This window comes from Erpetoichthys calabaricus, chromosome 4 (genome assembly GCF_900747795.2).
Source record: "Erpetoichthys calabaricus chromosome 4, fErpCal1.3, whole genome shotgun sequence".
Lineage (NCBI taxonomy): Eukaryota > Metazoa > Chordata > Cladistia > Polypteriformes > Polypteridae > Erpetoichthys > Erpetoichthys calabaricus.
In genome coordinates, this window is record NC_041397.2 from 189,551,265 (window position 1) to 189,570,861 (window position 19,597).

Sequence of the window (19,597 nt, forward strand, 5' to 3'; positions counted from 1 at the left end):
TCTGAAAATTTTAACTGTTATGGTGAAGAGAAAATTGAAAAAATGTTTTCTAATGTGAATGCAGAGGCAGCTAAGTCAGACTTCACCATACTAAAGTAAATTGTGGTGTCCTGTGACACACAAATGGTTCATCTTTATTTTATTTCAGGAGTTTGCAGAAAGTGCACTAAGTGACCACAGCACTATATTTACCGAGATGGAGACATGGAAGTAGTGCCCAAAAAAGGATTAAATCAAAATTCAGAAATTCACTGAAGAACAGAAATCTTAACGTGCTGTTTATAATTACAGAACTTGCCCCTCACCCCTCCTTTAGAACAGATTGACTTTAGCCCTGCTCTGATGAAGTGGAAATAAATGAAGAAGAGGAGGGGGAAGGCAGGTAATGACTAAGGACGAAGATGGTTTACATAATTCTGTTCAAATTAAAAACAACATCATCAATGACATCAAAAGGTAGGCTAAGTACTTTGTGATTTCAGGGGCTGTTAGGATACACAAGTACTGTATGTGAAATCAAATTTCTGGTGTAGCTATGTTGTCCCTCCCAAAAGTCAAATCCCTCCATGAACTACATGTAAGTGGGAGATTCTCCCTTATTTTTAAGAATGAATTTCAAGTTCTGTATTTTTAATTCAATAAAATAAATATTGCATTAGGTTATTTATTACTTTAAGAAGTAATCAGAGTACATAACGCATATTATTTTTAATGTGTTACCTTAACACTGCTCTTGTTCACTAACTTAACAGTGTACGTTCAGTTAATCAACATAAATGTACTGATTTTCGAAATATTGATATATATTATTTCATTCAGGAGAAGGAATAATGCAACCGCCCACAATATTCCATCTCATCACTCATGGAGTATGGAGCTCATTGCATTTTTTATAGCTAAATTACGGATAATTCTAATGCTCTCTAATCACTTGGTGAGAGGCATTGTCTTTAGATTTTTTTAGTGATACAATGCCTATATATTCCATGCAAAAAACATTCTAACTAGAAAGTGCAGAAAGCAACAGGGTTATCCCGTTTAATATGAATGTGCAAATATAAAATCACGCCTTTTGGAAAGGAAATGACCACTCGGACACAATAACAAAAATTATAAGCTTTCTGAGGCTGTCAGAATGAAGAGTCATTCTGTGGAGTTCCGTCCTTAGCTCTCTAAGTGGGAAATAACAGTTCTTTCCAGGCCGCTGGGCTTCTTATAATTCGCAAAACGAATGGGGCAGGGCTAAGTGCCCACTGGGTAGTTTCTCAGTGCCTGCGGGGAGAGAAAGAGAAGATAACATTAGCGACAGTGCCTCCTCATGCTCCAGCGTGTTATCACATACCGTGATAGAGCCCCTGAGGAGATCCTCCAAAACGCATGAGTGACTGGAAATATCACACTGACAGAAGTATTCCGACCCTTTGCTCTGACAGTTGGAATTTGTCACAAGTGCCTTTCATTCTATTCAACCATTACTGAGATGCTTTTATGCCTTGTTTGGAGTCCACCTGTGGGGTCAGTTCAATCGATTGGACATAATTAGTAAAGACACACCTGTCTATATAAGATCCCATAGCTGGAAATGAGTATCAGATAAAAAACCAAGTCATGAGGTCAAACAAATTGCTTGCTGAGATTTTTGTCATGGCACAGATCTGGAGAAGGCTACAAAAAACTTCAGCATCATTAAAGGTTCCCAAGAGCACAGTGGCCTCAATAAATTCCTAAAAGGAATACGTTTGGAACAAGCAAAACTCTCTTTAGATCTACCTGCCTGGCCATGCTGAGCAATTAAGGGAGAAGGATCTTGGTAAGAGAAATGACCAAGAACCCAATGGTCACACTAGCTGAGCTCCAGAGAACTTGTGCGGAGATGGTAGAAACTTCCAAAATGACAACCATAACTGCAACACTCCACCGATCTGTGCTTTATGACATAGTGGTTAGATAGAAGACACTCCTCATTAGAAGGCAGAGAAACCCCCTTGAAGTTTACAAAAAGACATCTAAAGGACTCGTTGACTGTGGAAAAAAAAAGATTCTCTGGTCTGATAGATAAGTATGAAAGGAACTATATTAGATAGATAGATAGATAGATAGATAGATAGATAGATAGATAGATAGATAGATCGTCAAATTAGGGTGTGCAAATCTCGTCATGTCATACCACATGCTCTTCAGAACAGGTCACCCACCTGAAGCTAAGCATCTATGGGCTAGGCCAGTACTTGGATGAAAGACCAACCAGGAAAAAGCTTGGGTTGCTGCTGGAAGAGGTGCTAGTGAGGCCAGGAGGGGGTGTCTATCCTGTGGTCTGAATGTGGATGCCAATGCCCCAGTGCAGTGACAGGGACACTGTGTTGTAAAAATAGCCTCATCCTTTACATGAGACATAAAACTGAGGTCCTGACTCTCTGTAGTCATTAAAGATCCCAGGGCATCCTTTATAAAGAGCAGGGTGTATCCTGCCTAAATTGTCCACAACAACCTGGTCATTCAAGCCCCCTAATCATCCCCTGCCTCTCACTGGCTAACTGTCTCTCACCCCTTCACCACCTAACAGGTAATGTGTGGTGAGCATACTGGTGCAAAAATGGCTGACGTTGCATCATCCAGGTGGATGCTGCACATTACTGGTGGATGAAGTGGCTCCCCATTCACTGTGTGAAGCACTTTGAGCACTTTGAAAGTGCTATATAAATGTAATGAATTATTATTATTATTGTTATAAGATTCCAGGCTCTAATCACTGCTAAAGGGGCTTCAATGCAGTACTGAGAAAGGAACTAAATACTTGTGCAGATCTGAAATTTCACTTTTTTTATTTTTAATAAAATCACAAAAATTTCTACAATTCTTTTTTATATATATATACATATATATAAATGTTATTGATTTTATTGTAATCATTCCATACAAATAGATCAATTTTTACAAAAAAATAGGATTAAAAACAAATCAACCCCCACCCCATAAAAAAATACTAAAATTCTGTTTGTGCTTTATAATTCTGAGGCGTTAATGAATTTAAATGATTTTAGTACAAGGCAGCAACATAACAAAATACGAAAAAATTGAAGGGGTCTGTAGACTTTCTGAATCCACTGCAGTACTAGGGTGTTGTACCGTGTTAGCCATTATGAATGTAATGAGAAGTCCATCAAAATGACACTTTTAATTGACTAACTAAAAAGATTACAATATGCAAGCTTTCAAGGCAACATCTTTCTGAAGAAGGGGCCTGAGTTGCCTCTAAAGCTTTCCTATTGTAATCTTTTTAGTTAGCCAATAAAAACTGAATCCACGGTGTCATTATTTTTTTATAAAGAGTTTTATTTGTCATGCCCTGAGACAGACTGGCACCCTGTCCACAGCTGGCTCCTACCTTGTGCTCAGTGCGGTCTGACTATCTCCTGGCTTCAAGTCATGTCCAGTGTGTCTGCTAGATGGATGGGCTTTTCAGTTTATATTTCCTACAGTCATGTTTTCCAGTGCCTGCTCTGCTGATTGTACACAACTATGTCCTCAGCTGCTGTACTTTCATAGCATATGACTATTTAAAAACATGAAAGGGATGGATTATGGAAAACCCTCAAACATTGATTAGAAGTATAAAAAACTCACATATTTTTTTCTTCTGCTTCAAAAGGTAAAGTCAGCTTCTCGTATTATATTTTGAAAGTACTAAGTATCATCTATCAACTCTTGCACTTCTCATCCCCTGGCACCTCAGTGGTGGTAAGCTGCCACAAATCAATTGCCAACATTTTCTGCGCTGGCTGTAACAATAGTAACATGGAGAAGGCAATGTTATTTTTTGACTTGCTTCCTTTTGTTCCTGTGTTCAATTGCTGAGGTACTGAGTAACTGTTCCTGTCCTTCACAGCTGAGTGCCAAGAGACGATAGCCCACCATCTGACTGTTTCATAGCCACAAAGGGCTGGGGATTTCCTTTTTAGGAGGCACCTCATGTAGTTACATACAATGCCAAATGCTGATAAAGCCCACTTGAGTCAGGGAATAACCAGAAGAGTGCAGTGCTGTGACTTTCTACCAGCAAAAGAAGAGGAGCTGAGTGAATTGAGTATTTAAAGGGTGAGGCAGGTAGGCACCTCAGCGTACACTGAGCAAGACATGGAGAACTTCCAGGCGGCAATGGTTCTGGGAGGAGTTGGCGATGCCCTGGGTTACCGAAAAGCCAAGTGGGAGAACTGTATTTTGGGGGCACGCATCCAAGAGGAGCTGAAGTCATTGGGGGGTCTCGACAATTTGGTTTTGGATGCTGATAACTGGCCCGTCAGCGATGGAACAATCATGCACATGGCCACGGCTGAAGCACTTATTACAGGTAAGGAAAAAAAAGTATCCTTTTTATTTATAACTTGTGTTTTAATGAAAGAAATGGATATTTATTAGCTAGTGATGGTCAAGCAAATCATTACATCTGATTAGAATTTAAAACAAAGACTTCAATGTGATGAATTTGAACTGTGCAGCATATGAATATAAAAGAAAACATTATTTGTGATGTGTGGTTGATTTACAAGTAAATGTGAGTTTCTCATTTGGAAAAACATAGTGTCTGCTTATAATGATAATCTATAATAAATAAGATACATTTTGCACTTTTGTCGATGCTCAAGTTATGAGTTGAAATAGTCTTTTTGAACTAAAATGCCTTTTTATTAAAACACATGAATGCAATCACTGCTTTTTATAAATTGAACTGTCACAAAGAAAGCCAAATGCTTTGAAGACAAAATCAAGGTTTTACTATTTTTAATCTGTACAGCTCATACATAGCCATTGGATGGTTGTTGCTGTTCTCCTGCACGAAAAAACAGACTGCCCTTTTAGGTCAAGCAACAATTGTGCCCAGTGACAATGACATGCCATTTTTTTAAGCCAGTGTGTTCATTTCACCATTCTGAATATAGCAATGAGCCAGCCAAAATTCCATGTTACGTCTTCACGTTATTTTCTCGCATGTTGCATGTGTCATCTTTATCTACACCTTTTTTTAGATCCATTTGTTTGAAGACATACTGGGCTGTGATAACGGCTAGGAGAGTGTTTAGCTAATTTGGTTTATGGTGAATCATACAGTGTGCATGCAGGGACACTTAATAATAGTAACATTACATCCATCGATGAACTAATCGATTTTTCAACTGATTGATGGCCTTAATTGTTTTTATGTTATATCAACCAATGAACTAATCCATTGTCTAAGTGATTAATGGTCTTTTTAATTAATTAGATATTGCATCAGATAAATAAATCAACTAGTTGATTAGTTAACTGATCAATTACTTATCAAAATGTACCAATCAGTTCATTAATTGTCCAACTATTAGACTTTTTCAATTGGTTTAGGTATTCATACACTTACTACATTTTAACTGATCAGTGGACTTATTTAAAACGTACTACATTAGATCAATCAGTTAACTAATCAATTGTTTAGCTTTACTTAATTTATAATTTAAACTGCTTCAAGGGCTGAATATTTCTTTTATATGTGGTTGTTTCCTAACTTTACATTTATAGTATAACATTAAACTTGTGTGAAATGTTATTTGGTGATGAATTATTTAGATCTAGCATATCAGTCCATTGAAGTGATAAGGGTTGTGAGGTACTGGTGTGAGTAGTTTTTTTATCTCCCTTGAGAATGGCAGCAATTACTATTTCCATTTATCCGTCATGATCAAGCCTGCTTAATCCAGTTCAGATTTGTGGCAGAGCTGGACACAAGGCAGTAGCCAACCTCAGATAAGGTCATGCACACAGCCAGGGCAGTTCACAATCATCAGTTAACTTACACAGTGTGTGAGTGGTCCATTACAGAGGACACGCAGGCACTCATCCGCAAGAGGACATTTTGGAAGGGCCAATTAGCCTAACATGCGTGCCTTTGTGTTATTATAGGACATTGTTAGGTTTTGTAGAGAGTTGGGTCTTTTATGGGTGTGTGTTTGGCCTGAAAACCAGAATACCCAGAGAAAAACCCATGAAGACATATTGAAAATGTGCAAACATCATGCAGTGTAGATCACTGTACCAGCAGTTAAAAAATAAAAATTTAATTGAAACAAGTCATTTTTTAAGTCTTTTCTTTGAAGATTTCAGTTTGAAAGTTGGGGTGTTCCTTAAGAGATCAGTGTACCAATGCCAACCATCCATCCTCTTCCGCTTATCCAAGGTCGGGTCGCGGGGGCAGCAGCTTGAGCAGAGATGCCCAGACTTCCCTCTCCCCTGCCACTTCTTCTAGCTCTTCCGGGGGAATCCCAAGGCGTTTCCAGGCCAGCCGGGAGACATAGTCCATCCAGCGTGTCTTGGGTCTTCCCCGGGGCCTCCTCCCGGTTGGACGTGCCCGGAACACCTCACCAGGGAGGCGTCCAGGAGGCATCCTTTTCAGATGCCCGAGCCACCTCATCTGACTCCTCTCGATGCGGAGGAGCAGCGGCTCTACTCTGAGCCCCTCCCGTATGACTGAGCTTCTCACCCTATCTTTAAGGGAAAGCCCAGACACCCTGTGGAGAAAACTCATTTCAGCCGCTTGTATTCGCGATCTCGTTCTTTCGGTCACTACCCATAGCTCATGACCATAGGTGAGGGTAGGAACATAGATCAACTGGTAAATTGAGAGCTTTGCCTTATGGCTCAGCTCCTTTTTCACCACGACAGACCGATGCAGAGCCCGCATCACTGAGGACGCCGCACCGATCCGCCTGTCGATCTCATGCTCCATTCTTCCCTCACTCGTGAACAAGACCCCGAGATACTTGAACTCCTCCACTTGGGGCAGGATCTCGCTCCCAACCCTAAGAGGGCACTCCACCCTTTTCCGGCTGAGGACCATGGTCTCGGATTTGGAGGTGCTGATTCCCATCCCAGCCACTTCACACTCAGCTGCGAACCGATCCAGAGAGAGCTGAAGATCACGGCCTGATGAAGCAAACAGGACAACATCATCTGCAAAAAGCAGTGACCCAATCCTGAGTCTACCAAACCGGACCCCCTCAACGCCCTGGCTGCGCCTAGAAATTCTGTCCATAAAAGTTATGAACAGAATCGGTGACAAAGGGCAGCCCTGGCGGAGTCCAACTCTCATTGGAAACGGGTTCGACTTACTGCCGGCAATGCGGACCATGCTCTGACACCGGTTGTACAGGGACTGAACAGCTCTTATCACGGGGTCCGGTACCCCATACTCTCGGAGCACCCCCCACAGGATTCCCCGAGGGATACGGTCAAATGCCTTTTCCAAGTCCACAAAACACATGTAGACTGGTTGGGCGAACTCCCATGCACCCTCCAGGACTCTGCTAAGGGTGTAGAGCTGGTCCACTGTTCCACGACCAGGATGAAAACCACACTGTTCCTCCTGAATCCGAGGTTCGACTATCCGACGGACCCTCCTCTCCAGAACTCCTGAATAGACTTTTCCAGGGAGGCTGAGGAGTGTGATCCCTCTGTAGTTGGAACACACCCTCCGGTCCCCCTTCTTAAAGAGGGAGGCCACCACCCCAGTCTGCCAATCCAGAGGCACTGTCCCTGATGTCCATGCGATGTTGCAGAGACGTGTCAACCAAGACAACCCTACAACATCCAGAGCCTTGAGGAACTCCGGGCGTATCTCATCCACCCCCAGGGCCCTGCCACCAAGGAGTTTTTTGACCACCTCGGTGACCTCAGTCCCAGAGATGGGGGAGCCCACCTCCAAGTCCCCAGGCTCTGCTTCCTCATTGGAAGGCATGTTAGTGGGATTGAGGAGGTCTTCGAAGTATTCCCCCACCGACCCACAACGTCCCGAGTCGAGGTCAGCAGCGCACCATCCCCAACATACACAGTGTTGACACTGCACTGCTTCCCCCTCCTGAGACGCCGGACGGTGGACCAGAATCTCCTTGAAGCCGTCCGAAAGTCATTCTCCATGGCCTCCCCAAACTCCTCCCATGCCCGAGTTTTTGCCTCAGCAACCACCGAAGCCGCATTCTGCTTGGCCTGCCGGTACCTATTAGCTGCCTCCAGAGCCACAGGACAAAAGGGACCGGTAGGACTCCTTCTTCAGCTTGATGGCATCCTTCACCGCTGGTGTCCACCAACGGGTTCAGGGATTGCCGCCACGACAGGCACCGACTACCTTACGGCCACAGCTCCGGTCAGCCGCCTCAACAATAGAGGCATGGAACATGGCCCTTTCGGACTCAATGTCCCCCACCTCCCTCAGGACATGGTCGAAGTTCTGCCGGAGGTGGGAGTTGAAGCTACTTCTGACAGGGAAACTCTGCCAGACGTTCCCAGCAGACCCTCACAACACGTTTGAGCCTACCAGGCCTGACCGGCATCCTCCCCCACCATCGGAGCCAACTCACCACCAGGTGGTGATCAGTTGACAGTTCCACCCCTCTCTTCACCCGAGTGTCCAAGACATGTGGCCGCAAGTCCGATGACACGACCACAAAATCGATCATCGAACTGAGGCCTAGGGTGTCCTGGTGCCAAGTGCACATATGAACACCCCTATGCTTGAACATGGTGTTCGTTATGGACAATCCGTGACAAGTACAGAAGTCCAATAACAAAACATCATTCGGATTCAGATCGGGGGGGGCCATTCCTCCCAATCACGCTGTTCCAGGTCTCACTGTCATTGCCCACGTGATCATTGAAGTCTCCCAGCAGTACGAGGGAGTCCCAGAAGGTGTGCCCTCCAGCACCCCCTCCAGGGACTCCAAAAAGGGTGTGTACTCCGAACTGCTGTTCGGTGCATACGCACAAACAACAGTTAGGACTCGTCCCCCCACCCAAAGGTGGAGGGAGGCTACCCTCTCGTCCACCGGGGTAAACCCCAATGTACAGGCTCCAAGTCGGGGGGCAATAAGTATGCCCACACCCACTCGGCGCCTCTCACCGGGGGCAACTCCAGAGTGGTAGAGAGTCCAGCCCCACTCAAGGAGATTGGTTCCAGAGTCCAAGCTGTGCGTTGAGGTGAGCCCGACTATATCTAGCCGGAACCTCTCAACCTCGCGCACTAGCTCAGGCTCCTTCCCCTTCAGAGAGGTGACATTCCATGTCCCAAGAGCCAGCTTCTGTAGCCGAGGATCGGACTGCCAAGGTCCCCGCCTTCAGCCACTACCCAACTCACACTGCACCCGACCTCCTTGGCCCCTCCCATAGGTGGTGAGCCCATGGGAAGGGGGACCCACGTTGCCTCTTTGGGCTGTGCCCGGCCGAGCCCCATGGGTGCAAGCCCGGCCACCAGGCACTCGCCATTGAGCCCCACCTCCAGGCCTGGCTCCAGAGGGGGATCCCGGTGACCTGCTTCCGGGCGAGGGAAAATTGCTGTCCAAATTTTGTATTCATCATGGAGGTTTTGTTGAACCACACTTTGTCTCATCCCTCACCTAGGACCAGTTTGCCTTGGGTGGCCCTACCAGGGGCATAAAGCCCCGGACAACAAAGCTCCTAGGATGTTTGGGACACGCAAACCCCTCCACCACGATAAGGTGGTGGTTCGAGGAGGGGAGTGTACCAATGTCTTTCTAAAATCGTTGTTTCTTGGTCTACAATTTAAGATCAGCAAAACCAAGGAACTGGTTAATGACTTTTGCTGCCCCAAAGAACCTCTGTGTCTGGTCACTATTTAGGGGTGGTCCACTTTGCAAATACTTGGGGGTTCACATTAATGGCAGGTTAGACTGGTATTGGAACAGAGACAAACTGTACAAGAAGGGACAGAGCAAACTCTTCTTCCTTAGAAGACTGTGTTCCTTTAATGTGGAAAGTGACATCCTTCACATCTTCTACAACTCTGTGATGGGAAGTGCGATTTTTCTGAGCTGTGTTGTGCTGGTCTGGTAACTTCACTTCAGGAGAGGCCCACCAAATCAACAAGATAATTAAAAGGGCAGGTTCAGTTATAGGACACATTCTGGACCTCCTGGAAGTCGTAGTGAAGGAGAGAATTTAAACAAAACTGAATGTCATTATGAATGCTGTACATCCTCTCTCTGACATGCTAACACTGAGGACTTTCAGCCAATGAATTATTCAGCAGAAGTGTGTCAAGAAACGTTACTAGGGCTCCTTTATATCAACAGTAATAAACCCATATAATGCCTCACTGTGACTGGGACAACTACTGTAAGTCATAACTTTTCTTTCTTGCTTTATAGCCATGCTGGTGTGTGTTCAGACCAAAGTGTGTATGTATATTTATTTACTTCCTTAGTTAGTTATCTACAGTTGTGCTCATTAGTTTACATATCCTGACAGAATTTGCGATATATTGGCCATTGTTTGGAAAATATAAGTAAATCATTCAGAAAGATTTCCTTTTAATTGGGGAGTGTGCTGAAGTAAAGCAATTTATTATCACATACTTGTGTGTGCCCTTTTTAAATCATAATGATAACTGAAATCACCCAAATGGGCCTGGTCAAAAGTTTACATACCCTTGAATGTTGGGGCTGACAATATACACACAAGTTGGCACACACAGGTTCAAGTAAAGGATAATTAAGGTAGAGTGTCCACACCTGTAACCTCTGTTTGTATTCAGTGTCTGTGTGTAAATAAATCAATTTTAATTCTTGCAGAGCTGCACTGACTTTGCTGGATACCAAGCTATGGGGAAAGCAAACAAACTGTCAAAGGACCTGCGATAAAAGGTTCTTGATTTGTATAAATGAGTAAATTCAGTAAAAGGATATAAGATATCCAGAGATCTGAAAATGCCTGTCAGTAATGTTCAGACTCTGATAAAAAAGTGGAAAGTTTGGGGTTCTGTTGTTACCAAACCATAGTCAGGTAGACCAACTGAGATTTCACCCACAACTGCCAGGTTTATTTGTCAAGCTGCCAAGAAAAACCCACAAGCCACTTCAGCTGAGATTCAGGCTTCTCTGCAAACAAGTGGTGTTGCTGTTTCAAGATGCACAATAAGGAGGTACTTGAACAAAAATGGGCTGCACAGTTGAGTTACAAGTAAAAAAGCCTTTACTGTGCCAACGCCTCAAAACAGCCCACTTACAATATGCCAAACAGCATCCAGACAAACCTCAAAACTTCTGGAACATAGTCCTGTGGAGTGATTAGAGCAAAATTGAACTTTACGGTCACAGCCATAAATGCAAGGCCCATGACAAAAAGTACACCGTCTGTACTGTGAAGCATGGCGGTGGATCTCTGATGTTGTCAGGGTGTGTGAGCTACAGTGGCGCAGATAACTTGGTGGAAAATGATGGCAAGATGAATGCAGCATGTTATTGGAAAATATTGGAAGACAACTTGCATTCATCCGTGAGGAAGCTACACATGGAACGTACTTGAATCTTCCAACTTGACAATGATCTGAAACACAAGGCCAAGTTAACCCTTCGGTGACTACAGAAAAAAGTGAAAGTGCTGGTTTGGTCATCACAGTCTCCTGACCTCAATTTCATTGAGCCAGTTTGGGGAGATCTCAAATGTGCAGTTTACAGGACATGGAGGCTTTATACCAAGAAGACTGGGCAGCTCTACCACCTGAGAAAATCAAAGGCCTCATCCACAACTATCACAAAAGACTGCATGGCATCATTGATGCTGAAAGGGGGCAATACACCGTAGTTAGAACTAAGGATGTGCAAACTTTTGAACAGGGCCCATCTCATTATTTTCCTGATTACTATGTTTTGTTTAATGGTTGTGCTGTTCTGTGATGCCTTATAGTTTAATTTGGATTCCATTTAAAGCAAATAAATTATTTTGCCTGACCAGTCATCTTTTTATTTTTTTAAAGTATGGTACACATTTTACAAATTCTGCCAGGGTATGTAAATTTGTGAGCACAACTGTACTTATTTATTTATTTAAAGAGCCTCTGTAAAAAGCCAAATGTCCCCATGGGGATAAAGAAAGTTCTATCTATCTATCTATCTATCTATCTATCTATCTATCTATCTATCTATCTATCTATCTATCTATCTATCTATCTATCTATCTATCTATCTATCTATCTATCTATCTATCTATCGCATAAAATATATTAGTCAACAGTCTCCTAAATACCATACATTATCATCATAAAGTGGCAGTCACACAAGTCATCATTTCTAGTTTCAATCATATTATATTTTTCTGCCAAACATATCATAAATACACATTTTAGGTGTGTTTTCATATAATGTGTAAAGCATTAAACTGTGCTAGCCATGTTTGTCTGTCCCCCTGTAACAATGCAGCTCCCACTAGACCCTTTGGTTAAATTTCGACCTACATATTCTTCAGGGCCATTTGTCAGGACAGTTCAAGTTTCACTGAGTATCTCTACCACAGTTGTGCTGCACACATTATAGAAATTTCAAAATCTCAATGGCGAATTTGTGAACTTGTGTATTGTTCTTTGCGTCGTCAACTACAAATTAATTTTCTGTTTTAATTTTATTTTAAGATCGGACTATTTTTTATGTTTCTTTTACTTGTTTCTCCTCCTGATGGCAAGCAGTGTACGCACTGAAGCAAGAACACTTCAGGATAGGGCAGAGTCAGATTGTAAGTGGGTTTGAAATATCGAGAGTTACCATATAAGAAAGGTCTGCCTTTGGATGTGTATGTATTTATTCAGTTCGCTAACTGTGATATTCTTTTTTTATTTAATACAGTGGTAATGATATTATTTATTTATTTATTTATTATTGTACAAGGTAAGTGGCGTCCCTTACTATACCAGAATATAGGGTAGGTCTTGTTATTTTGTTAATAGCCTGACTTTTGTCTTTACCCCATCCCATGCTCATCTCTGTAATTGCACAGTGTCTTGCACAAACCTCTCTCACGACAGCACACTTCTCCTGATTCAGGAAATTGAAGCGGGTAAGTCTCAGGACTTAAAAAATAAATGCAACATGTGTAGAAATGTATGAAAGGTGGCCCGGTGACTAAACGTGAATTCAGCATTTCTATTAAAATGATCTAAAGATTATAATGATTCAATATTTCTCTCACACTGCAAGTAATCAGCAAAGCACCACAGTGATCCACTATTTATCATGAGTGGATACAGCACACAATTTTAGCTTTACACTTTAGCACTTTATAGATTTTAAATCTATAAATCTCCATTGGGTTGTTGTTTGAAAAATACTATGTTTGAGAAATTTGAACCACAATTAGCAACAAACCCTCTAAACCCAAAAAGAACTACGAAAAGCCCATTTCATCTGTAGAGTTGAAATCTGCTGTCTAGCAAAGCAAACTCAGCCACATGATAATGTACAATGGTATTTAAAAAAACATTTTATGTACACCACTAGTGCATGCAGTTATATTCAATTATCACGGCTATTTTTGAGTATGACACACTGTTACATAAATATGTAATAAGCAAAATTATGATAACAATCTCCATAATGAAGTGAATAGAAATGTTTGTAATAAAAAATTGTGTTAACAAACTCTTTAATGAAGTGAAGAGAAAAGTTTAAAATGCTCACCAAGCTTTCAACCGTAGCTGAATGTTATGCCATGTGTACTTTCACTTGCTTGTTAATTTTGCAAATATAATTGACACAGAGGAGACATGCAGGCAGCCCTTGTGTTTATACACTAAAAGGCCATTGTGATGTTGCATGCTAATGCTTGGGGCTAACCAAGGACAGGACCTACAGACATTACTGTGTTTCTCTGTTGTTGTTACTGGTGTACAATCCACAAACCATAAACATATAAATACAATCAGAAAATCAAATTTATAAATTTGTTGGAATTACATGGTTAAAATGTGATATGTTATCTTGCCCCCTTTAATATGTGTCTGGATATGTGGGATGGTGCATTGTCATTTCTCATTAATATGGCATGTTTCTCAAATTCATGAGGTTAAAAAATCAATGCAGTTTATCACTCAAGAACTTACAAGTGCCGTCCCATGGGTTTTAGTTTAAAACCCCTAAACTGCTGTATAAATGCATTGTGGAGAAGTAAAAATTTTATATGAAATCTGGAGTGTAGCAGCCATTAATATTCTGCTAAAACTCAACATATGACAGGGAATGGGACCCTCTTCCCTGTTGCTGGTGGGTTAAACCTTCTACTTATTTTGTTTTGGGAAATCATTTCATTATCATGATGTTCTTAAGTATCATACTTCTGTCATAAATATGTTGTATTTTTATGTGGCAAAGGAAATTACCTTTCATGAAAATTTAGCTGTAGTCAAAACTTCTCAGGAACAAAACTAAAGGTCTAAGAAAATTAATCAGGTAGGATTTCAGGAACCAGTAATTCAACAATTAATTAGAATTCAAAAACAGTTCCGTGGAATTCAAACACATTTGTTCAGAAACTATGAAATTATATACAAAGCTGTAGAGAATATGGCCACCGTAAAGGGTTACGCTCAGGCACAGTGCCATACACTGCCAACATAGTGGCAAACATAAAGAAAAATGAAAACTGAATACTTACAACATGAAATTACTTCTCTGATATATTCTAAAACATAAATAAATAAATAAATACTGGAAGCACAAGAGAAATTTCCTTGTCACAAGTTTAAGCCATAATTTTCTTTGCTAATTCTCATAAAATTAGGATGAACTACACATGTAAACTTAAGAAATCCCAAGCACAAAACCGGAATATCCAAAGCTAACACAGTGCTTTACTCCTTTTTCCTTTCCAGAATAATTTGTTCTTTAATTCCTCCATATACCCATTTTTCATTTCTGTTTTCTTTCTTTATAAATTGTTCTTTCTTATGCTAGATTTCTTAAATGTTCTCCTTTCTCTCAACACTGACTTGCTCTTAACTTTGGATTTTTCTTATTTTCATTATTACTATTATCACTAGCTGTGCTATCCATCTAAGTTGAGCTGAAATCTAAGTAATCAACATAAATCTCAGTGTTAACTTTAGCAGTGCACCATGCAATGCCTATGCCTCTGTTGTATGCCACTTGGTATGGGATTTGTAAAAGCAGTGTTATGTTTGTGGTGCGCCATCTGTTGGAATGACAAATGCAATGCAATGCATTTTATTACTAAAAATCTTTGTGATGCATCATCTATTGAAATGACAGAGACATAGCAACTAGATGGATGCACAGACAGACACACAGACACTTGTCCTTTTATCAACGTGGACCAGTTGTGCTATTCATCTTAGACGGGTTGAAATCTAAGTGATCATTGCAGACTTCAGTGTTATTGTTCGCAGTGCACTATACAATGTGTATATCTCTGCTGCATGCCACTTGGTATGGAATTTGTAAAAGCAGTGTTATGTTTTTGGTGTGCCATCTGTTGGAATGACAAATGCAATGCATTATATTACTAAAGATGTTTGTGATGTGCCATCTGTTGTAATGACAAATGCAATGCATTTTATTACTAAAAATGTTTGTGATGCACAATTTATTGAAATGGCAGAGACATAGCAATGGGACGGACATACAGACACTTGTCCTTTTATAAACGTGGACTAGCTGTGCTACTCATCTAAGATGGTCTGAAATCTAAGCAATCAATGCAGAGATCAGTGTTAATGTTTGCAGTGCACCATACAATACGTATATCTCTGTTGTATGCCATTTGTTATGACATTTGTAAAAGCAGTGTTAATGTTTGTGATGTGCCCTCTGTTGGAATGACAAATGCGATGCATTTTATTACTAAAAGTATTTGTGATGCTCCATGTTTTGGAATGAGTGAGGCATCGCAATCAGACAGACTCACAGACGCTTATCCTTTTATTAAGGTGGGTTATTGTTATCATTAATAATAATATCATGTTCTAACTGAATAAACATATTTTAATCTTGGCACAGTAATGAAAATCACGGCATAGGGCATCCAGGTTGCCTGCAGTGTACTATTGTGAGTTCTTGCTTTAGAAGCCATCTCCTTGTACTGCTCTGGCATTTGTCTTTCAGACCTAACTTGTCAGTCTTATGTGCATTGATTTCAATGACCAAGTATGGAAACAAAGAAGAAGGGGCACATGCTCTTACTCAGGCACATTCATGGTTTCATTTTTCACAGGCTCTTACCCTGACTTTAGACAGTTCAGAATATTTTTTTTCCCGGTGATCCACTCTGACTAATTGTTCCTGAGTTAGCATTGGGTTATTTTAAACAAAGAGGCTCTTCATTATGATCGTCTAATGGGACAGAAGTAAACTGGATGACAGATTACTGCTTTTTGAAAGAGGAGGAAAACATTTTGCAGCTCATATAAACTTTCTGTAGTGCTACAGAGCTTGCTTTTGTTACCTCGTTTCTTATTGTAATGATTATTATTATAGTAATATAGCTGACATCTTTCAGCAAGGCGACTTCCAAAAGCAAATCATTGTACATACAATACATCTGAGATATTAGTAGTGTTGTCTTTGTCTTCTATACATAATAAATACATTTAATATTTGTTTCAAACATACTAAGTTTTTTGCAAAATCTAAGCAGTGCCCTAATAGTTGTGAAGTTGTGAATTTCCCCTTGGGATTAATAAAGTATCTATCTATCTATCTATCTATCTATCTATCTATCTATCTATCTATCTATCTATCTATCTATCTATCTATCTATCTATCTATCTATCTATCTATCTATCTATCTATCTATCTATCTATCTATCTATCTATCTAGTTAGTTAAGGCGTTAGACTATAAACCACTACTGCGCTTGACACCTGCCAGTGCTCCAAACATGTAAGCAACTATATTGTCATTTGCATGTCACCTTGGATTAACATGTCATCTGGATAAATAAAAGGAATCTGCATGAATATTCATCCATCTGTCTTCTAATCTGCTGAATTCATTTAGGGCCACAGGAAACTGCAGCGCTGGGTACCAGACTGACATGACAGCACATTCACTCATTCAGGGCATATTTAGAGATGCCAATTAACCAAACACACAGTCTTTGAAATATCAGAGGAAAAAGAAATATCTAAAGGTCAAGAAACCACAGACACAGGGAAAACATGCAGACTCTACACTCTGGACCACTGTCACGTCAAGTCAAGCTCGTTGCCATGTGTACTCAGTACGATAGAATTCTCACTTGCACATCTCCTCAGAACACTTGACAAAAATGCAACAAAAAATATAAATATTACTTATTGTTTGACTGACACATTTACCAAAGCAATTTACAACATTTGAGATACAAATGGTAACATTCTTTTGGTGCACGGGCAGGTGAAGTGACTTGCTCATGGTCACACAGTGTCAGAAGCAGGTTTTGAACCACTATGCTACACATACTGTATGTAAATGAAAAAAAGGTATACATAGTATGTAACATATATATTTTTGAGGTTCACAAAAGAAATTAATAACTTGTTCTTTTTAAGAGCAAACTTTATTCTTGAAGTAATAGAAACAGATTTAGAGTCTTTCAGCAACAATTGAAACATAAAAGAAAACTTCACTAATCTTCAATAAAACCAGACTCTGTTACCGTCTCCTCAGACCTGATAAAATTTAAAAGCATCTTCTCTGAGCTGCCCTGCTAGAAATGGGCAAGGATGCCACATTTAGAACTGAGCAGAAAGACAGAATCCCTGTAGCCGGGAAACTCTAAGGCATTAGCAAGAAGGACACTTTATGAATGTGGTGTATGAGAGTTGTGTGTTAAAACAACTGACTGCTGTTTGGAAGAAAGTAAACCCTGTCTAGAAAACAAAGGCGAGCACTTGCTTGGATATACGTCACAAAATATGTATACTGTATATGTGTCTGTATATGTGTATGTATGTTGTGGTACCCAGCCGGGACGCCCGGAAGGACCAGAGGAGGGATTACTCCTCCTCCAGACTACGAGCTTTGGGGACCACAGGAAAGGAGCATGGAAGCTCAACGTTATAGAGGCCCGTGGTCACGGCCAGGGGGCGCCCAAATGCCTGAGGAGCCCTGGCCCTCAGTACTTCCACAACACCTGGAAGTGCTGGGGGAAAGAAGACCAGGGACACTTGGAGTGCTTCTGGGCGCACAGACAGTATTTCTGCCACACCGTGGAGTGCCGGCAGCAGCTCGTTGGGAGACACCTGGAGCACATCCGGGTGGATATAAAAGGGGCCACCTACCTCCATTCGATGGCTGGAATCGGGAGGAAGAAGAATAGAGCTTGGGGGAGAGGAGTGGAGGTGGACCAGACAAAGAGAGGCATTGCGGAGAGGCCTGGACTTTGTGGGCGAAATAGTATGAGAGTACTGGGTTGTGTGGTGTCACTTGTAAATTATGTATAATAAACGTGTGTTGGGTTTTAAGCCTATGGTGTCCGCCTGTCTGTGTCCGGGCCGGCTACCACAATGTGTGTGTATATATACAGTCGACCCTTGATATACGACCAGCCTGACATGCAAACAATTTGGTTTACGACCAAAATTTTTGTTTTGAATTATGACCAACATCTTGCGTTACGATATGAATGCGGTCACGTGTATCCGCTTGTGCGATTACAAACAAACAGCCGAGAGCATTTGTAAGCGTCAGTCGGAGCCCAGATACATGTGTTTGTGGACGTAAATGCAGTGATTTATATAATTTATTTCGATAATTGCTAAGGAAGGAAGAGAAGGTAACGAAGGTAAAGAAAGCAATCACAATCGAAACGAATAAGGAAATTGTGTGGAAATGTGAGTGGCGTTCGTGTGACCGATCTCGCTAATATGTACAGCATGTAGAAATCCACCATCTCGACAATTTTACAAAGAAAAGTTTTGTATAAGGAAACTCCTTCCAAACAATAAATACCTTCCATTTCATTCTCCTCCTCCTCCTCCTCCCTTCCTGCAAGCCAAAGATGTCAACTTAAATGGTGAGTACAGTATGAAATTGTTGTTTCTGGTAGGCTAGGCACTTTTTATAACTTTTTGGTTAGTACATTAGAAAAATTATTGGTGTTTTTGGTAAATTGTGCACATTATACAACCCTTTTTTATTAAAAAAAGTTAAGTGTTTATGTGGGAGGTTCGGAACACATTAAGGGCATTTCCATTATTTCTTATGGGAAAAATAGTCTTGACTTACAACCAATCTGAGTTACAACCAGCCCTCGCGAACGAATTGAGTTCGTAAGTCAAGGGTCCACTGTATATATATATATAATCTTATGAGCTGTGGAGGGCGTCCCCATGCTCAACTACACAACACAGTCCTGGGTTCAAATACAAAGCGTTTATTTCACATAATTCCTCCATAGAAACTCAATTTCCACCTTTCCAGGCCACAGAACAAAGCAATACGTTTCACCCTCTCCTTGTACACGTCCTATGCAGTCGCATCCACCTCATCCCAATCCTTACTACTGAGTGGACAGTGGCAGGCCCGTTTTATCCCAGACCGAGGAATATTTCGCTGCTGCACTGGACTGCAACTCCCAGTATGTCCTGCAGGTGCCTGAATGGGCGTACTGGCCCAGGAATGCTGACACCCAGTTTTATCCCAGCCAGGATGTCAGCCCAGCCCTGCTGTCCACCACAATATACTGTATAAATATTGTGTGCGTGTGTGTTTACAGTAATCCCTCGCTACTTCGCGGTTCACTTTTCGCGGTTTCACGACTTCGTGGATTTTATATGTAAGCATATCTAAATATA

General features: G+C 41.3%; 1 protein-coding gene across 3 annotated transcripts in view; it reads left to right on the plus strand.

The window, feature by feature from the left end:
- Positions 1-3,887: 3,887 nt before the first annotated feature.
- The window catches only part of adprhl1 (ADP-ribosylhydrolase like 1), a 146,684-nt gene continuing 130,974 nt past the window's right edge, over positions 3,888-19,597 (plus strand). Inside the window, exon 1 of one of the 3 annotated variants that reach the window (XM_051926218.1) lies at positions 3,888-4,348. In XM_051926218.1, coding sequence (XP_051782178.1) covers positions 4,135-4,348 — 214 coding nt within the window. In that variant the 5' untranslated portion in view covers positions 3,888-4,134. The remainder of the gene's footprint in view (positions 4,349-19,597) is intronic. The other 2 variants (XM_051926219.1, XM_028800074.2) reach the window with 2 other exon arrangements.